At 41.9% G+C, this 18,831-nt stretch overlaps 1 protein-coding gene and 1 long non-coding RNA gene across 6 annotated transcripts in view; one reads left to right on the top strand and one right to left on the bottom strand.

The window, feature by feature from the left end:
- LOC108387904 (uncharacterized) overlaps positions 1 to 18,831 on the top strand; it is a 222,115-nt gene that overhangs the window by 25,510 nt on the left and 177,774 nt on the right. The window contains exons 2-3 of one of the 2 annotated variants that reach the window (XR_005061388.2): positions 5,760 to 5,819; positions 14,873 to 15,056. This is a non-coding gene — a long non-coding RNA (uncharacterized lncRNA). The remainder of the gene's footprint in view (positions 1 to 5,759; positions 5,820 to 14,872; positions 15,057 to 18,831) is intronic. The other variant, XR_012127693.1, reaches the window with a different exon arrangement.
- Positions 14,538 to 18,831, bottom strand: part of SLC24A2 (solute carrier family 24 member 2) — a 214,161-nt gene continuing 209,867 nt past the window's right edge. For all 4 annotated transcript variants that reach the window (XM_037018634.2, XM_073228443.1, XM_037018633.2 and 1 more), the window contains one exon: positions 14,538 to 15,083. In XM_037018634.2, the coding sequence (XP_036874529.1) occupies positions 14,834 to 15,083 (250 nt within the window). In that variant the 3' untranslated portion in view covers positions 14,538 to 14,833. The remainder of the gene's footprint in view (positions 15,084 to 18,831) is intronic.

Raw genomic sequence — 18,831 nt, 5'->3', positions numbered from 1 at the left:
CCACGCCAACAGGTCAAAGAGAAAAAGAGAACTCTGAGAAGGTCAGGTGGGGCTATGAGGGGGCAAGGTGGTTCTGTTTCAGCAGCTCAGGAGCCATTCCCCTATTATCGCACAGAAAATAGGAGGAAGATACAAGAAGGAGCACCCCCACCTCTCCATGCCCTGTTTGAATAACTCAATCTTTGGATTTAATGTTGCCTTAGAACAAGAAATTTTCCCTTCTTTTGAGAAGCACCCTTTGCCTGGCCTGCGTGTTTCTATATCTCAGTTTTCCTGAGGAGGGTTTTCCTCTAGCCCTTTCTGTCCTGTGCATGCTTGCTCTCTACTGCGCCCACACGGGCTGCAATTTATCTTCTTTCTGTGGAACAGCGGCGCCTGCCCTGATCAGGGACTCCTGCTCATCTTCACTCCTGGCGCTCACAGAGGCTGACCTCTGGAGTCACTTCCTGGAGGTGGTCCCAGGAGTTGGCACAGTGGGGGACCCTCATGCTGTCACAGGTCCTGGAGTACATTCTTTATGCTTGAGGATATGACCCAAGATGGGTGTGGGGAAAATGGAAGTTCCCATAACTAGGATCCTCACCTGACCCTAAACTACTTGATGACATCATTGGCCTACTGCTAGGCTAATGCTTCCACACTAGTTAGCAAGGAGCTATTACTGACTTGAGCCTATAAAGAGCCCCACCCAGTGCTCTGGGTGGGGGCAGAAATGGAGGTGGGTTGTGGGTCTGCAGGTTGCTGGGTGCAGATGTGATTCTAGGGCTTGACTTACTGCCATGAGAATAAAGCTGGGTGTAAACCCTTTTACCCCAAGAACATTCCGTTGTCATTGCTCGGTCTCACAGTGAGCTTGCCCAGGGCTGAAATCCTCAGGCAAGATGGTGGGACACATCTTAGATATGAAACCTCAGGCAGAACAGCTCACTTCAGAAAAAGTTCATCCTATGCTGAAACAGGGCAGTCCTGGGGGCATCTGGACCTCCTTTGTTGGGGAGAAGTCCACCAGCATGGCCCCAGGGAAAATAGCATCAAGCCTGTGGGCCGGGAGCAGCAGTGGCCTCCCCGAGAGGCAGGTTGCTGATGGCCAAAGCTTGTGTTGGGAGTAAGTACCCACTTGGGCCTGGGAGGCACGCCGGAGGCTTGCAGGTCTTGGTCAGCCCCAGCCCCCCTGTTTTTGCTTCAGTTGCCCCCCTTCCACCTCAGGCGACCTCTGCTTCCTCTTCATCTCCATCAAAACTTGCCTCCCTTCATGCTGAGGTACAAAGAGCTGATAGCAGGGAGTGGTAGAGCCTAAGCACTTTCCACCAGCCACCCTTTCAAGATGATTGTTTATAATGGAACATTTCAATCAAAAAAATTGTATAATGAACCCCATATATCCACCATCCAGCCTCAACGATAGGCAACTGAGTTCTTCTAAACACCCCCATGCCCTCTGCCTCCCAGGTCATTTTGAGGCAAATCTGAGGCACTTTTAGTAGGTGTAGAGGCTTTTGTAAGACCCAGTCTGACCATGTCACATGCTGGTGAAGAGCCTGCAGAGGCATGAGAGAGTCCAGGCTGCTTGGTGGGCTGGCAAGGCCCTCTGAGACCTGGTGCTGCCCGCCTTTGCAGCTCCGGCCTCCTCTTCCCGGCAGATCCCACCCTTCCAGTCACACTGAACGCTGTTTCCTCAACTGCCATTTTTTCCCATCTGTCACTTAGCACAAGTGTTTCCCCTTGTTAATCCTTCAACCTCAGCTCAGGGGCCATCTTTTCACTGTAGCTTCCCCTGAACCTCCAGATGATGATAATCAGGCTGTCCTCTGGGCTTCCATGGCATGGACACACCTGTTAACAGCACTTATCAAACGGGGTATATTGCTTACTATAAGATAGGCACTGTCCTAGGGGCATTCCAAATAAATATTAACCAATTTCACCCAGGTGAAACAACTCATGAGGTTATAGGTGGGGAAAGTGAGGCACAAAGAGGTTGAGGCCACACAGCCAGCAAGTGGCAGAGCTGGGATTCAAACCCAGGTGGTCTGGCTTCTTAACCACCCTCTAGGCTGCTTATTCCATTAAGAGTCCTGCATTTTCATGGTTTGTCTTTCTCTGCATGCCCTGAAGTCTCTGAGAACAGGGTCTGGAACTTATTCTCTTCTGGTCTCCAGTGCTAATGCCCGTCTCTGGTACATTGTAGGTCTGAACACCTGTTGTTAAATGCATGAATATATTTAAGGCACTCTTCCGCGTCATTTGGAGAAACTTCAAGGCATGGATCCTCCTAGAGCCTTATAATTTTCACAGGAATCAGGGCCTTAGACTGAAGAGGATTTTCAATCTTTCCCCACCCACTGCTGGCTTATGGTTATGTGGGGTTGTGGTGCCCTCCCCAATCGGGGGCTGTCTATGGCCTTCACCTGGTAGAGCACACCTTGGAGGGGTTGGGGTGGCAACTGGAGGTGGGGCTGCCTTTTACACTTGGAATTTGAAAAGCTCCCCAGGTGTTTCTGCTATGCCCCCTGGGTGCTGCCTCTTGGTTGAGAATATCTGAGCTGGAGAGAAAAGGCACATGGAATTCTAGGCAGCAGTCTGGGATGGAGGGGGAATTGGAGGATACTTGGGGCAGGGTCTTTCCCCCACCTCCCATGCTCTTCTAAAGGCCACCCCTGAATCAGCCAATGGGAATGAACTGCATCATTTTCCTTGTGGATAACACTTCTTTTTCTTTTTCCCTGAAGTCCAGTGGAACTGTTACTGGGATTGATTGCACATTTGAGCAAACTCCCAAGAGGGGACAGGAAAGCAGGAATGTTTACAACCTTTCCTGACCTGATTCTATTTCAAGGACATGGGTCATTAGCTGCTGGCAGCAGACAGAGCTGTGTGCATACCCTCCAACAGTTCTGTGACCAAATTTGGGCATAATTCTATTTTTTCAGTCCCTGAGGTGATAGTTATTATTTACTGAAAATTCCATTATCAAATCCCAGCAGCAAAAATGTTTCTTTCCTTTCTACTGATTAGAAGCTGCTTTTTTCACTGTCTGGCTATAACCTAACTAATGACCTGACTTAAGCCTTTTAAACAATAAGGCTTTTTATCATAGTTCTCTAGCTACTCTGGCTTTTGAGCAGTAAACCTCTGCCCTGTGACCCTTGTGCATTGTGCCTGGGTTTGCAAAACCCATGGCAACATGTGAGACACCTCAAATGCATTTTGGCCGTTGCAGCAAAAGCTATTACAAGACAAAAACCAGACCCTGATATTCAGCTCTACTGCTTAGTAGTGTGACCTCAGGAAAGTAACACTGACTCTTTAGTCCTCATTTTCCTCACTTATGGCTCCAATGAGGCAATTAGGTTCACTCTTGCATGCCAATGGGACTGATCAAGAGTGGCTGCCTGGAAAGATCAGATGAGAAAGTGTAGTGGGAAATGGTGCTGTGATTGATTGTTGATGTCTGCCATGGGTGAGGGAGCATGAACAGCATAATTTACCAAGTGTTTGTCAGCTCTGGGTTTGCAATGTCTTGGGTCTGAACCTGTAGAAATAGACAGAATGTGTTTAATGTGTGAACTGACCCTTGAGGCAAAATTGACCAAGTGGAAGTTCAATATTTCAGTGTGCTATACGTAAGTATAGATCATCAAAGCCTCCAAAAGATGTGGGAATCCTGGGGGCTGTGGTGCACACCGGAATTTTTATGTCCTGGATGACCCTGACATGGAGACTGAAATGGAGTATAGTATGTTGTTACCAACCAGACCAGGCTTTTAGATCTCCAGGTCACCCAGCACATTGCTGGATGAAGGCAGGTGGGGGACTGAGGTCAGTGGCACTGCAGGGAGAGATGGGCTTTCTGATGTGTGTAGTATAAAAATACCGAGACAAACAGGATTCCTGCAAGCTTTAAGCTTAGGAAGTGTTCAAATATCCCAATAAAGGACCTGTTTAAGAGATTTTTCTCAGTTGTGGAGAGATTATATAATTTGTTCAAGGTCGTGTGAGATGGGGGGAGGGAGCAAACATCCTAAGATCCTACTATGCGCCAGGCACTTTATGGAGAAATAATTCACGTATTCTTTCTGACAACCTATAGGGAGGTAGGAATGCAGTAGTAGTATTTCGTAGACAGGAAAGGGTGATGCAGAGTAACTTGCATGCAGCTTCATAGGAAGAGAGAGCACAGTTAATCTTTCCAACAGTTCTGGACTCTGATCATCACACACTTTATATCAAGACTACTGTATGTTCCGTATGTTCCGTAACTGTCAGTGCATTTGGATCCCAGTATCCTTGTATTTGTGACAACTAATGAGTGTTTTTTTAACCATTAATTATGCAAATGTTTGTAGGCCAGTTGCTTATGCAAATAGTTGTGAGGGGAATTTCTTTCATAATTTATTTTTATTTTTACAAACCATGATAAAACTTAATAGATGTTACTCATGTGAAACAATTTCCTTTAACATTTTATAAGCTAATCAAATGCCTGCTGTAACGGATTTTTTTTTTTGGTTATTTAAATAGTTCTCATGATTTTAGTACTATAGAACTTGAAGCTGAGACTACACTCAGAAATATGTTTGGAAAATGTCATTACAAAAGATTGGGGTGAGTAGTAAAAAAAAATCCCAACAACTCGTGCAGGGCTGCTGTGCTGTAGGAAATTGGGTGTTTCTGTTGCCAAAAATCTTTGCTGAGGCCAAACTTAAAGCCTAGACCTTCAAAAAAGATGAAGGCATCCTGAGAAAGTATAGCAATCCCAGGGTACACGATGTCGTTTTCTTTGTCACCATAATCTCCAAAGAGTGCAGTTTGAATTGTGGGTGAAATATTGATGGAAACACTAAATTTTCTTAATGAAATTTAGATCTGTAAAATCATATCCATAAAAAAGACTGGCTCAATAGAAATAATGGAGACAATTTCTGATATCTATTTCCAATAGCAACTATGGTTGGTAAAAATTTTGATATGGATATCAAAACAAAGCTTAGCTTATGAATAGAATGTTTTAAAATTTATAAAAAAGCAGTATCTCCATAAAAATTTTAGTGAAATAAAACAGAAAACAATCAGAAAATTTTTCTCTATAGATAATTGATCAAGGATTTTAATCAATCTAATGAATATTGCCTGAAATTAGCATTGATGAAATAGGCATTAATATTCTGATGCAAATATTTACAAAATACCATCAGGGCAAACTTCTGAGTTTTAAAACATCATTGGGTTGAACTCAGTGGCAAAATGTCTTGTACCTTTTCCTAAATATAAAGGAGTTCATAAATCCTTGTCTCTGAGAAGTGGGATTCATTTGGAAGAAGAGATGAGTCTGGATTTCAAGTTTTCCTTAAACTTGGCTATGTGCCTTCGGCCCATCCACTGGGTTGACAGAGAAAGGACCTTAAATCTTCCTCTGGAGAGAAACCCAGTTATCAGGTCAATGACAATAACCATTCATTAACATTTTTTATTTAATGCATGACTTTTGGGATGTGCTATTTCCACAATTGTTGCTTGCAAAAATTCCTCCAGAGAATGGAGAAGCTTTGCCCAGGGAGACACTCAAAAAAAGAGGAAGACCTCTTAAACCTAGACTGTATTGGGTAAACTGCCCATCTGTGTGGAATGGGCTGAAGGAGAAGGCCCAAAGTTTAAATGACATTTTAAAAGCTGAAATGACATTAGGAAGTGCTCACTAAATGGTTGTTATAATGAATACTAACTCCTGCCTACTTTTTTGTTCTTTTGAATCATTTCAGCAAAACTTCCATGACTATGTGTCTATTTCTTGATATCCTGAGCGTCCTGATTAGCTGAAGGTAAGGATTATTCCAAAAACAAAACAACAGTGATATTTGAGTCAATGCATTTTTTATTACTATTTTTCACACCAAGGAGACTTAGTTACATAAAGTGATATTCTATGAGCTGATTACCAGTAGCAGAAGCACAAAGGTGTGGCAAGTGTAAGATGAACACAGTGAAGAAACACGCTCTATCAGAGTGAAGTCCATGTGACAGAAACACATTATTCTAAACAGCCTATATACAAATAAGTATAGCTTTCAGTCTATGTACAGACATAGTCACAGAGAATAAACTGATGCAAAATCCCCATACATCTCATCATTCAGTGAAAGTTGTTCATAATAAACAGAACACACACAAATGACAAAAAATAATTTTAAAGTGCATGAACTAGATTCTTGTCAGGGTAAAGATACGGGTTAAAATGCTTCTAGAAAATGGAAGCAAACAAAGGAAGCATGAGAAGACATCTATCCCTAAAAAGATCCTTTACAAAAATGGCATTCTTCTATTTTTAATGTAACCTGTCCAAAAAAAAGTTTATGTGTTCTAGGGCAAAGTCTGTGTTGGGGTCAGTGTTGACAATATTTTTTCTGTTTTAACAATATGCAAAAAACAAAAGCATAATTTATCTTTCTTTTAATGGTAGCAGCAATCTCATTAAACCAGGAAAGTAGCTTTGCTACTCTTTTTTGTTAGTTCTTTGAGATGGCAGATTGATTGGAGACGGAAATGTTGCTTCTGGAGTTTTTTTCAAAACTGGAGCAGAATAAACATCCAGGCTAGATGCAGGGCACACACTTGGACTTGTGTGAAGGGTTCAACAGGCCTGTATGGCTACCTAGGCTCCCTCTTCCAGATGGAGAGTCTTTGCCCTTCCGAGAAACTCTTCAGACCACAAATAGTCCCCATCAAGAACATCACTAATATCCAGACACTTTCTTTCCCCCCAAGAACCAATCAGTTACACAAATTATACGTTGTTGGGAGCAGGGGTCCAGCATTTTTGAATATTCACACTAATGAGGGCAAATGGATATCTAAGCATGAAATTGATGGGGTTCCTCAATTTAATACACATTTTTACTCTATATTGATAATTTAGGTATCCAGTTGTGGTGAATATTTATAGGCTATTAGGTGCCTGTTAGTCTTTCTCTTAGCTTTCACTCAAATTACATTAAGAGTTGTGATGCAGTAAAACGTTAAAGTTTTTGGTTGTGGGGACATCTGTGTGTATGTGTGTATAAGCAGTCTAATCATACTAGGTCAGAAATTGTGTATTTTAGCAGGAAAAAAATGAATTATGAAGTCTTTTATATGTCCTCCCAAGGAAGGTTTATAATTTAGTTATCAGAAATTGATAAATTGTATAATTTTATTTGCCATTTTTATAAGGGAACTTCTTAGACCCATCCTATGTTATATAAACATTCAAACAAACATTACATTTCCTAGATATATATTTGTTAATTACTTCAGTCTCCTTATGGGTGAGCCTTGCTTTAATGTAACAAGTGGATTCCTGAAAAATAGCAAATCTATAATTTAAAAAGAAATACTTTCAATATATTATCAGCACTTGCTATTTAAATGAACTGCATAACAAGCTATTTTGAAAATGAAGAATGGTTTTGTGAAATGAGTAATTTCTTGGATTTTTCAGTTTTATTAAAGTATACATTTAATATTTATCAGTAGATTAGGATTGTCAGAACAATAATTGTATGCAATAAAAACTGAACAGATAAAGTCCAATTTACAACAAACAATTCAGAACAGGAATGACTCATGGACTGCTTATTGATTGACTATATCCAGAAGCCCTGAATATATGCATTATTGGTATTTTATGGCTTTAATTAAGACAATTGTCTCTTATGAAGTACTATAAAGTGCAATATTAAAAAATTAAAAAACCCAAAAGGCATCCATTGTCCTTCAGTTTTATCCTGATGAGAAGAATTGGAGATTCATTTAATTAAATGGCAAGGAATTATCTACCCTTAATGAATGCATGTAATTTCATCCTTAAAATTACTTATTCAGGGATTCAGACTTCATTCATTTATTCCTTTTTTGGTGACATGATTTTAAAAATTAGTACTCTGTTTTGGTTAGTAGAGTGCTTTAGAGAACTGTCAGTCTCAAGATCTTAGTTATGGACCCATTATACAGGAAAATGCAACCCAGGATGTGAAAATGCAGGAGCATTTCCCCTCCTCTTGGTGAACTGTAGCCTACTTTCCAGGGCCAGGACACCAGTCAACAGCCTTACAATTCCTGTCCAACCTACCACACAAGCAAAATGCACCACAATACATGGGATGGGAGGGGAATCCTTAATTTCCTACTTAAAGTAAAAATATAAATTCCTTCTGGTAAATCAGTACAGGAAAGTGCAGGTCCAGGGTTTCTGAATGATCTCCAGAGGTGTCTCTCCCTTTCTGAGCTCTTTGTGAGTGTGGGCTTATGACCTTAAACACAAAGCTCATGAACTTGGCCACTGCAGGGCCTCAGGATAATGTCCCACCCAGTATTCCTCCTTTTCACCAGAGGATAAACACCTCTGAGCTCATTGCATCAAGGCCTACTGGCGCTCTCAGGGTATTTCTGTCACCCTCTTCTCTTGTGCTTCTGAATTCTGTTCACATTTTGGTAGCAATTAGGAGGGATTTCCCTCCAAGAAGTAATCAGTTACACAAATTATACATTGTTGGGGGCAGGGGTCTAGCATTTTTGACTAAGTCACTTTAATGAGGAGATGGAGAAAATGCTCATTAGACTTGCCAAATGCAAGTACACTGGGGAGGTTGATGGTGAGAACCTTGAAGCGGAGTAAGCACTGGGTCCAACCTGTACTTGAAAACTGGAAATGGGGCTAGAAGTAAACAGACTGCAACTCAACAAGATCAAGCAAAGACTCTTGTAGTAGGTCACTTATTCAAATACACTGGGGCCAGGTGAGAAATGCACTGGCTTCATAAAGGCCTTGGAAGAAAGGTACAGAAGTCATAGGAAGCACAAAATTAATGTGAATTAGCAATGAAGTGTGACTTTCTAAAAGGTAAGGGCAGCAGAGGGTGCATTAAAAGGGAGCAAAGCATTAGGCTTGAGGCTGTAATTCATCCCTGTTCAGACTTTATACTTGCCTCATCATTAGTCATAAGGTCCCATAATTTAAGAACAACATAGAGCTTGGTAGAGAAGAACTGTAAAAATTAATTAGAGGGTAGGAAAAAAGACCCAGAAATAAAAATCTAAAGATATTTTTGATGAAAACTGATAAGCTGAGGAAGGGTCACACAGTGGTGACTTCCAGCTGTGTCAGGGGTAAATAGTGAAGGGTACTCAGACGCAGTTTTTCGTTGTCAAAAAGAAAAAAAGATAAGTCATCAACTTGAGGGGCTTGGGTTAACCTGGAGGGAGACTTTTTTGATCCTGATGGTTGTTAATATTAATTATTGGTGGAAATGGGCACCAGGAAACATCTGTGCTAGGACCCCTCTTTTAGAGAAGGTTTGTCCTTTAGATCAGGGTGATAGGCTAGATAAACTCACTTAACAGAATTTAACCTTTGGCAAACTCAATGCAAATTCCATGGCACTCTTTAAGACTTAGGTATTTATCTGTTTTTTTTTTTAAAGGGCTTTAAGCTTTTCCAGGTTGTCAATCAGTCATTTAGTGGGAGAGCTGTGGCTTAGATTATCTGGTGGTCCATATAGTCAGTCTCCTGCTTATTTACACACTAATTTGAAGATAGTAGTCTATCTAGGCCTAATTACAGGTCATTTTGTCTCTACTAAGCTGGCTGACTGATTCATTGGTCCTTTGTAACTCTCTTCTGCTTTTCTAAAGAAATGTCTCACTAGTCAGATCAAAGACCACTGTGGAATGCAGGTGGTTCTGAGCAACGCCAATCCCCTGTGTACGAAGAAGGCATGTAAGACAGCAGTGTGCACATTGTTTTGGGTGGGGAGGGGTTAAGGGGGAAGCACCTGTGATTTCTACAGACATCTACATTTTCCTGATTACATACCACAATGCATGCAGTTTCAAAGCTCCTAGTGAAGTGAAGAAAATATTGTGATGATGTAATGATGAATAAAGTAGTTTAGCTGGCTGTGAGTGTGGCCGTTATTGCTCTTCTTGTTTGCTACATATTTCAAAGAAAATGAAGCTGTGAGATTAAGAAAGAAATGCAAAGATGCAGCAGCTAGGAGCTAAACGTAAATAGATAGTGGAGCAGGGGCAAGTTACCTTTCTCTCCTGAGGCCTTTTTGAGAAGGGAAAATATTTTTATCTGGGACTCTAATAGGCTCTTGTAATGGGTTAAGAAAAAGCCTGAAGTTTGTAATTATTTTAAACTTTATAGGGATATATATCAATGTGACACTTTCTTAGGAATCCTACTAAAAGTTAAGTATTTAATTTCTCCTTTCTTCCCTTTTCTTATTCTTTATTTTTTCACCAACTCTTTCTTAATGACAAGCCCCTACTTGTTAATGAAGACAATATTGCTGAGGGAGGTATAGGAGTCAAGGACGCACCTTTTAAAAATATTATGCCAGGTGGTTATGTGAGATCTGGCTTAGCAAGAATGAGAATTAGCTCCTATACCAAGCTTTCAGGGGACAGTCGGTTTCTCCAGAAATTGCCCTGAGAACAGTTTCCCTTTGTTCTTTTCTTGAAAAGAGTTGCGACTTACAATATGGCAAATTATTGGGTAACAATCTGTCCAGGTGCAAGGGAACATGGCTCATAATTGTGTGTGTGAGGTTAGTTGTAAGGAGGGAAGCATACTGAAGTTTTCTGAAGTGCTTGCACTCAGGTTTTCAAGGCCATGTTCCAACCCGGTAATTTTGGCAGAGCATTCAACCACTGTCTCCAGCTGTCTGTCTGGCCAGTAGCCCTATCTGTTATCATTTTCTTGGTCAGCTTTCTGTTAAGGTGGTCTGGAAGGGGGGCTGCCCTTTATAGCTCATCTCCTTTCTCCCTGTTAAGAGGAGTGTAAGAGCTGGGAGCAATGGTGGGGAGTTTGCCAGCTCTTCCCCAGTTTAGGAATGGATGTGCATTGATATCATCAAATGTCTCATCAGTGAGGCAGCTGTGTTTTGCTGAAAGGGCTCCAAACCACCTGATTCATGTCTTCCCTAGAAAATAAATTATAATGGCTTTTGTCAGGTGACACCTGTTAGAAGCTTTACAGAGCATTTTCCCCAACCATGAAACAGACCTTGCCTCTTTTTTTAATAATCTTCTGGGCAGAAGGCTTTCAGATATTCTGCTGTATCTGCCAAACTGATGAACAGCCCTTAGTCTCTGCACATATTTGTGTTTCTGCCTGGCTCGGCTTAGGTCCTGGGAAGCTTAAATAAACACAATGTAATCTCCAGCTTCAGTTCTTCAGGAACTATTCAGGTGCAGAGGGTAGCTGCACTCAGTATGGGCATTCCCAGATGCAGTCTGGAAGGTTCTAGTTGGGCATTCTCGGTTTGAGCCAAGTTGCTCTCCTGTCCTGAGGCTGCCGAGGGTGACAGGAGGTGACAGCAAGCAAGACCTGCTTGGTTTGTGATGGGTAAATGGAACCATTTGGGTGCAGCTCGTTTGTTTCAGATTGAGCAGTAAGAAGTTGGCTCTTGAATTTTTTGGTATCATCATATATCCTGGTCCACCCTTTTCCCTGTACTCTGCTGTTGTGTATTCCTTGCCTCTACATCAGCATGAGGGATATGGCTGGCTGTTTCCTTAAGGCTGTAAACCTATGTTACTGGGGCAGGAAAACAGACAGGGGAGGTGCATATGTGTATGTTTGGGTGTTGATGTGCATCGAACAAACCGCATGAGGCCAGGAAGAGGCCGCCCCTTTGGTTGTTGGTGTGCAGGGCTTTCCTTTCCCTTCACTACAGCAGACCTGATGTCCTCTGCATTTGGCTCCTGAATGTGACTGGGTCGGAGGGCGATGATGTGGGTGATACTGGGTGTGTACGTAGGAATCTAGTGTAGAGGTGTGTATATATGTGTATGTACACAGACATGCCGGAAAGGCATGAGAGGTGACCTACTTAGGAAGAAGCCATGATGTGACAAGTTCTTTCTTATGTTAATGATTTGAATGCTTTTAAATATCCACTGTTAAATTCTATACACTCCTCTCTGGATTCACCCCAGCCCAACACAGACCCTCACCAACACAGAATGAGAGGAAAGCATGGCAAGCAGAGGCAGGGGGGTAGAGGAGGTGGCTGTGTCCCCACCAGCCAGGGAACCCTGCTGTTGGGCATCATGCACATCACAGAAGTGGGAGCTGGGCTCGGAAATGCTGTCCTCTCAAATGCAACTGTCAGTGATGACCACATCAGTGACTTCCCAGGAGGTGGAGCTCCCAGGCGTGTGAAATGCTCTGTGGCTGCCTGGATGAGTCTTCACCGAGAGCTGGGAGTGAATGGGGAGGCACGAGGGGGCTGGGGGCGGGGGCACCGGGAAGTGCTGGACCCAGAACAAGACTATGCCCCCACCACCCTCCTCCTTCCAGTTTCACACAGTCTATCTGCGGTTGAGGGAAGATGGCCTATTCAAACCTTCCTTCAAATAACAAACCAGTCCATGATACGTATTCACGCAACAACTGACTTCACTGTGCTTCAAGTAATGCACAGGGAAAACAAGCAGAGTTTTTAACAAAAAGTTCACGTACTCATTCTCTTTCACTCTAAGGAAGTAGCACAAATTCTTGCCATGGCACAAAACTCTGCCCTTGAAGAGAAGATGCAGGTTTCTCTCACACAACTGAAAGCCCTGAATTTTCAAGGTTGGAGAGACTCAAAAGCAAGTCCTCCTGGGTGGCAAGCATTTTGATTTCTTGTTTTCCCAGTGGGCCTCCACATAAGAGTGCTCCTTGCGTGGAGGTGAAAAGCAACGATGGGCACTGCCTGTAACTGCCATGCTCTGTGGGGTGAGGTGAGGCTTTGCGGGGGAATACTGAGACTGAGCTGAGGCTTTAAGGTCTCCCTCTTTATTCAGTTGTGAGTTCTGCATCCTGTTTCCCTGTGTTAGGAGGTATGTGCTCATGACAAAATCACAGCAAGCCATCAGTGACACAATAAACTGGGTACAAGAACACATATGAAAAAAGGGCTTCTGTCGTGAGTGGCACACGTGGGGCAGCTCGTATGCTCTTCGTGCGGAATCGACATCAAGAATACATATGGTATTTTTTCCCAAACATGGCATGTGCCAGCTTAGATAACGGGCACAGGATAATGGGCCATCCTCTATTTACCTTTTTACCTGATTTTAAGGAAAGAATGATTTGGGGAAATGAAAAAAGCTCTCTATATTTTTTCACCAATTTAGTTTGCCTGGTTTTCTTTCCCTGCTGGTTTTGTTTTCTATTGACATAAAACCGGGAAATCATACAAGGTGTCAAACAGAACTTAGAGGCATTGAATGAATGAAATGAAAATATTCAATGAATGCCAAGCAAAATCCAGAAATCCTAACCTTGGAATGATTGGCTTGGAGCCAGTGTAAAGAAACTGCTGAGTATAGTCTTCAGTACACTCTGTGAGCTAGAACGAGTCCCAGCTGGGGCTCTGATGGTGAGAGAGACACAGATGTTGCACAGGCTTTAAATAAATCCTGGCCCTGGCACGACTCGCCATAGGACTCAGAAACCTTCTGGAATGCACTAAGTGTGCAAATGCCTTTCCAAACACCTCTAAGCTGCCTCAACTCAAGCAGTATTGATCAGAATCAGGTCAGTTCTACTGGAGGAATAATGATTTCTTTAGTCACAGAAGCCATTGATGATCACACTGGCAGATGCTTTCAAGAACTATGCCCTTCCATTCCCATTAGGTGACAAGTCCCACTGAGCAACTCTACTGGATGCTATGTCTAATCACATATCCAGGCTCTCTTGGAAGGCATTTTGATTATAGGTGAGCCCTTAGCATCAAAATATGTCTAAGTGACAATCACAGCTAACTTGCCCCCCTCCTTTTGATGGTAATGGGACATGCATTGGAACAACATAGGTTCGGCTTATATAGTCTTGCTGTCCTAGAAGAGTGCTAGTTTGGTTTGCAGTTATATTGTCTACTTGCATGCTGGGGCAATAAAAAAAAAATCCCCAAACCAATCCTGGTCACCTCCCCACTGCCCGCAGCCAGTATCCACCCAGTCTGGGTTTTACCTCTGTCCTGTGACCCTATGGTCTCTTGTCAGTGTACCCCAGCAGGTGTGGGTAGATAGCCTTCTCTGTTTGGCTTGTGGGAATGTTTTGGAAGGGTCCACTCAGGGCTCTTACACCCTCCCCACCAAACCACCCTCCTGCAACCTAGTTCCCTAAAACATCCACCTTACTGGGGGGATTCCCAGGAAGTCCAAGGTAGGTTAAAGGTCACAGCAATGATTCTATCAGTTCACTTCTTGCATTTAAGAGGTAAAGCTCAGACTGAAGGTTGATGCCCCTCTTCAAATAGGTACTATAAATATACTAGATCTATCCCTGAAAAGATGCATTTGTATTTATATATATATATATATATATATATATATGATTTTATATATATATAAAATTTTTCTTTTGCTGTGTTTGTATACAGGTATGTATGACTCTAAGTACGGGAGGAGAGGTATAATACAGGAACAGGCGGGAATGCATCCATCTATTTATAATATGTATATCTTATATGTATATATAGCCTCCATCATTGTTTGCATCATTACAATTAATGTACCTCCGACCAGGAAGGAGTACCTGTCAGTGGTGAATGGAGAGAAGCCCCGAATGGATGGTCCTTTGTCTCTTGCATGAAGCTGTTTCATAGGCAAGGGTGGAAGCAGCCTGTGAAATGAGCCGGCCCCATGTGACTCCGTCCCTCCTCGGATCTTCCAAGGAGGGACATGTGAAAGGCCCAGGGCTGTGTGCCAGCTGCCTCTTCTCGAGAGGTCAAGGCACCTAGAACCCAGAGCCGAGAGGGACCATCCATGCTGTTGGTTCAAGATATGGCTTATCGTGCTAGATAGACACAGGACACATGAGAATTCTGTTTTCTAGAAGGACGCTGACCACCAGGAACACTAAGTAAAGGCCGAACATGATGAAGCCCAGCACTTTGTTCATCCGCCATTTGCAGAGGGCGATGGAGAGGATGACGAAGAGCAGCATGATGAAGAGGAGGACAATGGCGCAGAAGAGCCCGTTGCTGCTGACAGCCACTGGCTGGAATCTGTGGATGATGGTATACAGGAGCCAGGGCAGTGGGAGCCTGTGAGGGAGAGGGGCAGGGCAGACGTGCAGTCAGACATGCGGAAGGCCTATGCGGTGACACAAGCTTATTGGAACATAATCTGAGCAGGGTGTCTTGTTAGGCCCACTGTGACTCGGGCATGGCCCAGAAAATCACCTAAGGAAGTCAAGTGAACTTTAAAATCTTTTATCTATTTCCCGATCAAATTAGGGAGAACAGAGAGAATTTGTTCTACAGTTGAATAAGATCAAAGACATGTCTGCTGTAGGTGATTTCTGAATTTGATTCAAAATAATTTTTTTCTTTCTTTTCTTTTTGGGATTAAAATGTTGCTCTCACCCCTAAACAGGTGACCTAGAGAATCTGTACGGGGTGAGAGGAGCAGAAAACAAAAGGAGAAAAGAAAATAATTTTGCCATTTTCACCCAGTTTTATTTTTGAAAATGGAGATAGAATAGCAATAACTTAATTAATGATCTAAGAGTAAGTGAAAATATATGCTTATGATGGAGGCTGTTTTGCAATATAACTGTCTGAATATTATTTTGGAAAAGAGGGGCAAACCTTTTGACTAGAAAATGGTCTTTATGAATGATCTGAGGAAACAGTATCTTACATTTGTGATGTGATTTTGAAAAAATTTATTACGTATTTTTATACCCATTCTCTCCCTTTGCTTTTGCCTTTTGATAACAATCTGATAAAATCTTTTGTTTCCTGTTCATGACTCTGAAAGACATCAGAAAATCTAACTGCCAGGTGCCCTATGAAGTGGGTTAAAAACCCTGTGTGAAAGGAACATGGCTGAAAATGCACAACTGCACCTCCAAGGGCTGGGTGAGATGAAGCCATGGAGCCTAAGGCTGGGAAACCACAGCCCCAGCCACCCATCTGCACAGCAAATGACAAAGGGAGATTTAGTTTTGGCCTAGCCTCAGGGATATGGAAGAAAGAGGTGCCTTTTTGAAACTCAAAATTCTCCAAAGGAAAAGCAAATCACTTGAGAGAAATAATGAGATGAAAGAGGCAGTGAGCTTACACACTGGTTTCCTCTGCTGGAGAGAGTGCTTGTGAAGACAGGGCCATGCCTGGTATGCATCTTTGAATTCCTGGGGCTTGGGACATGCAGGCTCCAGTTTGGCTGCCTATGTTAACCTGGGCCAAGCTGAAATCATGGCGAGCAGTATGGGCGCTTTGCCGGCTAGGCACTGAGAGGCACTGCCTTCAGAGGAGGATGTCTGGAGGAAGGGCTCTGCAGGGCTGGCTCAGGAAACGAGGTGCAATCCCAGCTCTCGGCAGTAGGGGGTGGCCCTGTTAGCCCACCGTCAGTACTGGGGAGTCAGAGCAGGGGAAGGGCATGGCAGAAAGGGGTGACCAAATGAAAATGACAACCTCCTGTTAGGGACTTGTCCTAGGGAACTCTTCTTCCACACTTCCCGGGGAAGAACAAAAAAACCAAAAAACTTGTACTTTTATTAAATGGAAGTGGAAAAAGACCAAAAAACTTGTACTCTTATTAAGGAAGAACACACACACACAAACAGTTCTAGTGAAGTTGTGGTTGATGCCACTACAAATAGGTAAAATAGGTAAAAACCCTTTGGGGGAAGAACAACACTTTTCATACCTTTGGACCTATCAATTCTACAGTCAGAGATCAAGTATAAGGAGTAATTCAAAATGTATATATATATGAATTAAAAAAGGTGGTGGGTCATCACTGATTTCTATTTATGGTTTATATGTATTTTCTAAACCTTTACCATGAGTCTGTTTTAATCTTATGAGCAAGAAGAAAATGCTGGAAAGACTATGAAGAACATTTTATACTCAATATATTGACAGTGACTTTGTAAATTAGTATAAACCCTTGGGAAAGACCGGATGGAAAAAATACATTAGTAGCCAATAAATAGCTCATAATCCTTAATTCATTAATATTTCTTGAAGGAATTTATCCTAATAAAAATAATTAAAAGAGTAGTTTTGCTTCATAAATGTGTTCATCAAAACATAATAGCAGAAAATTGGAAAAAGTAGGTCTTACACAGGAAAATGGCTAAACTGAAAAGCAACACGTTGGAAAATTCTGAAGCCGTAAGATGTTAATTATGAGAGCTATTAAGAAACTTAGAAAAATGCTTGATTTACTAATTGACTAATAGAGGCCTGCTCTGTGCCAGGCATAAATGGCTTTAAAATGATAAAAGCCCTCCAAGAGGACAAAACTAAATGCTCATTAAGAAAACTGAAGTATTTGGAAGAGAACATAGAAAAGTTAAATATTGTTTTGGGTAAGAGGACTTGGGGTGGTTTTTCTTTAAACTTTCATTTAAGTGGTCACTGTATGTCCAATTTAAGAACAATGAACAAAGAGCATCTTGCAATTCCCCAGAATATTCATTTTTCAAAAACATGACAAATATGTCTCATAGAATACTTGTAATTTTTCCCAGTTTATAGGATTTTCTCTTTTTATGCTACATAACATTTTCTTTTCTTTTTCATGAGATTGGCTAAGAGAACTACTCTAAATGTTCAGCATCAGAACTGAGAAACATTGTTTTATACTAGGGACAGCCTTCTTTAAAATATACCTTTAAGGCATTCATTCATGCATTCATTCTACAAACATTTGTCAAGCCACTACTGTGCATTAGGCTTTGGGGAGTTCTTGCTCTTGGGGACTTCACAGTCCAGTGGGCAGAATGATAATCATGACTGTGACAAGAGATGATATGCAGAGAGTATACAGGAGCAAGAGGCCCCAGGTCAGACCCAAGGGAATCAGAGAAACCAGGGTTTGAGTTGATTTGGAAGGATAAGTTAGAATTTTCCAAGCAGACAAACAGGGAGGGCTCTTGACTGAGAGTGGCTTGCAATGGAAGGAAATACTGCAGGTGCAGGAGACGGCACCTTTGGAACTCAAAAGTGGTTCAGACAGTGGATGAGCAGAGCAGCTTTTAGGCACAGATGGTGCTGTGGTTGACAGCGCAGACTGTTCAAATCCCAGCTATCTCATTTACTAGTTTTGTGAGCTCTGTGCCCTTCAACTTCCTTACCTTAAAAATGGGGATGATAATACATATCTCTTAGGATTGTTGGGTGGCTTCAATGGATAAACATGTGTGTACAGAGCACATGGTAGGCAACTGAATGAAAATGATATTATAAGCATGAAAAGGTATAAGAAACAACAATATTCATGATATTCAGTGAGAAAGTAGATCCATTTTGGTGAGTTCCCGAATTCAAGTGTCAAGAGCCCAGTTCTTCTGAGAACATAAGGATAACATCTCATGTCTTACTTGCTCACGGGGCTGCCATTCAGGGTTATTTATCAGACTACTTTTACTTTTAATAAGTTAAATGAAATGATAGAAATAATGATAGAGTATTCCCAGCCAATCTGATCCACTTTAGAAATTATTCATATTGAGAGTTCCAGTTTGCTTAACTGTAAGAAAAGATCTCATCTCACTTCCAAAAACTAGAATCTCTTCACCAGCACAGATAAATGAATGATAACACCAAACCTACCAGCATTTTCTAACAAAGGAGATGGGATATTTTTGCTGAGCCTGTATTTGTTCCAATCTGTTTTACAATCCAAATCTCACCTGAGGCTGGTGGGGACTTTACTTAGACTATGGAAAAAAATCTAGTTCAATTAAAAAAATAGTGAAACAACCAAAGCATCTCAGTCATACCTGAATATGAAATACTCATAATTTGTAGCCAATGCCATTATATAAGTGAAATTCTC

Source organism: Manis javanica, chromosome 2 (assembly GCF_040802235.1).
Source record: "Manis javanica isolate MJ-LG chromosome 2, MJ_LKY, whole genome shotgun sequence".
Taxonomy (NCBI): Eukaryota; Metazoa; Chordata; class Mammalia; order Pholidota; family Manidae; genus Manis; species Manis javanica.
This window is presented reverse-complemented; position numbering and strand designations above follow the sequence as displayed.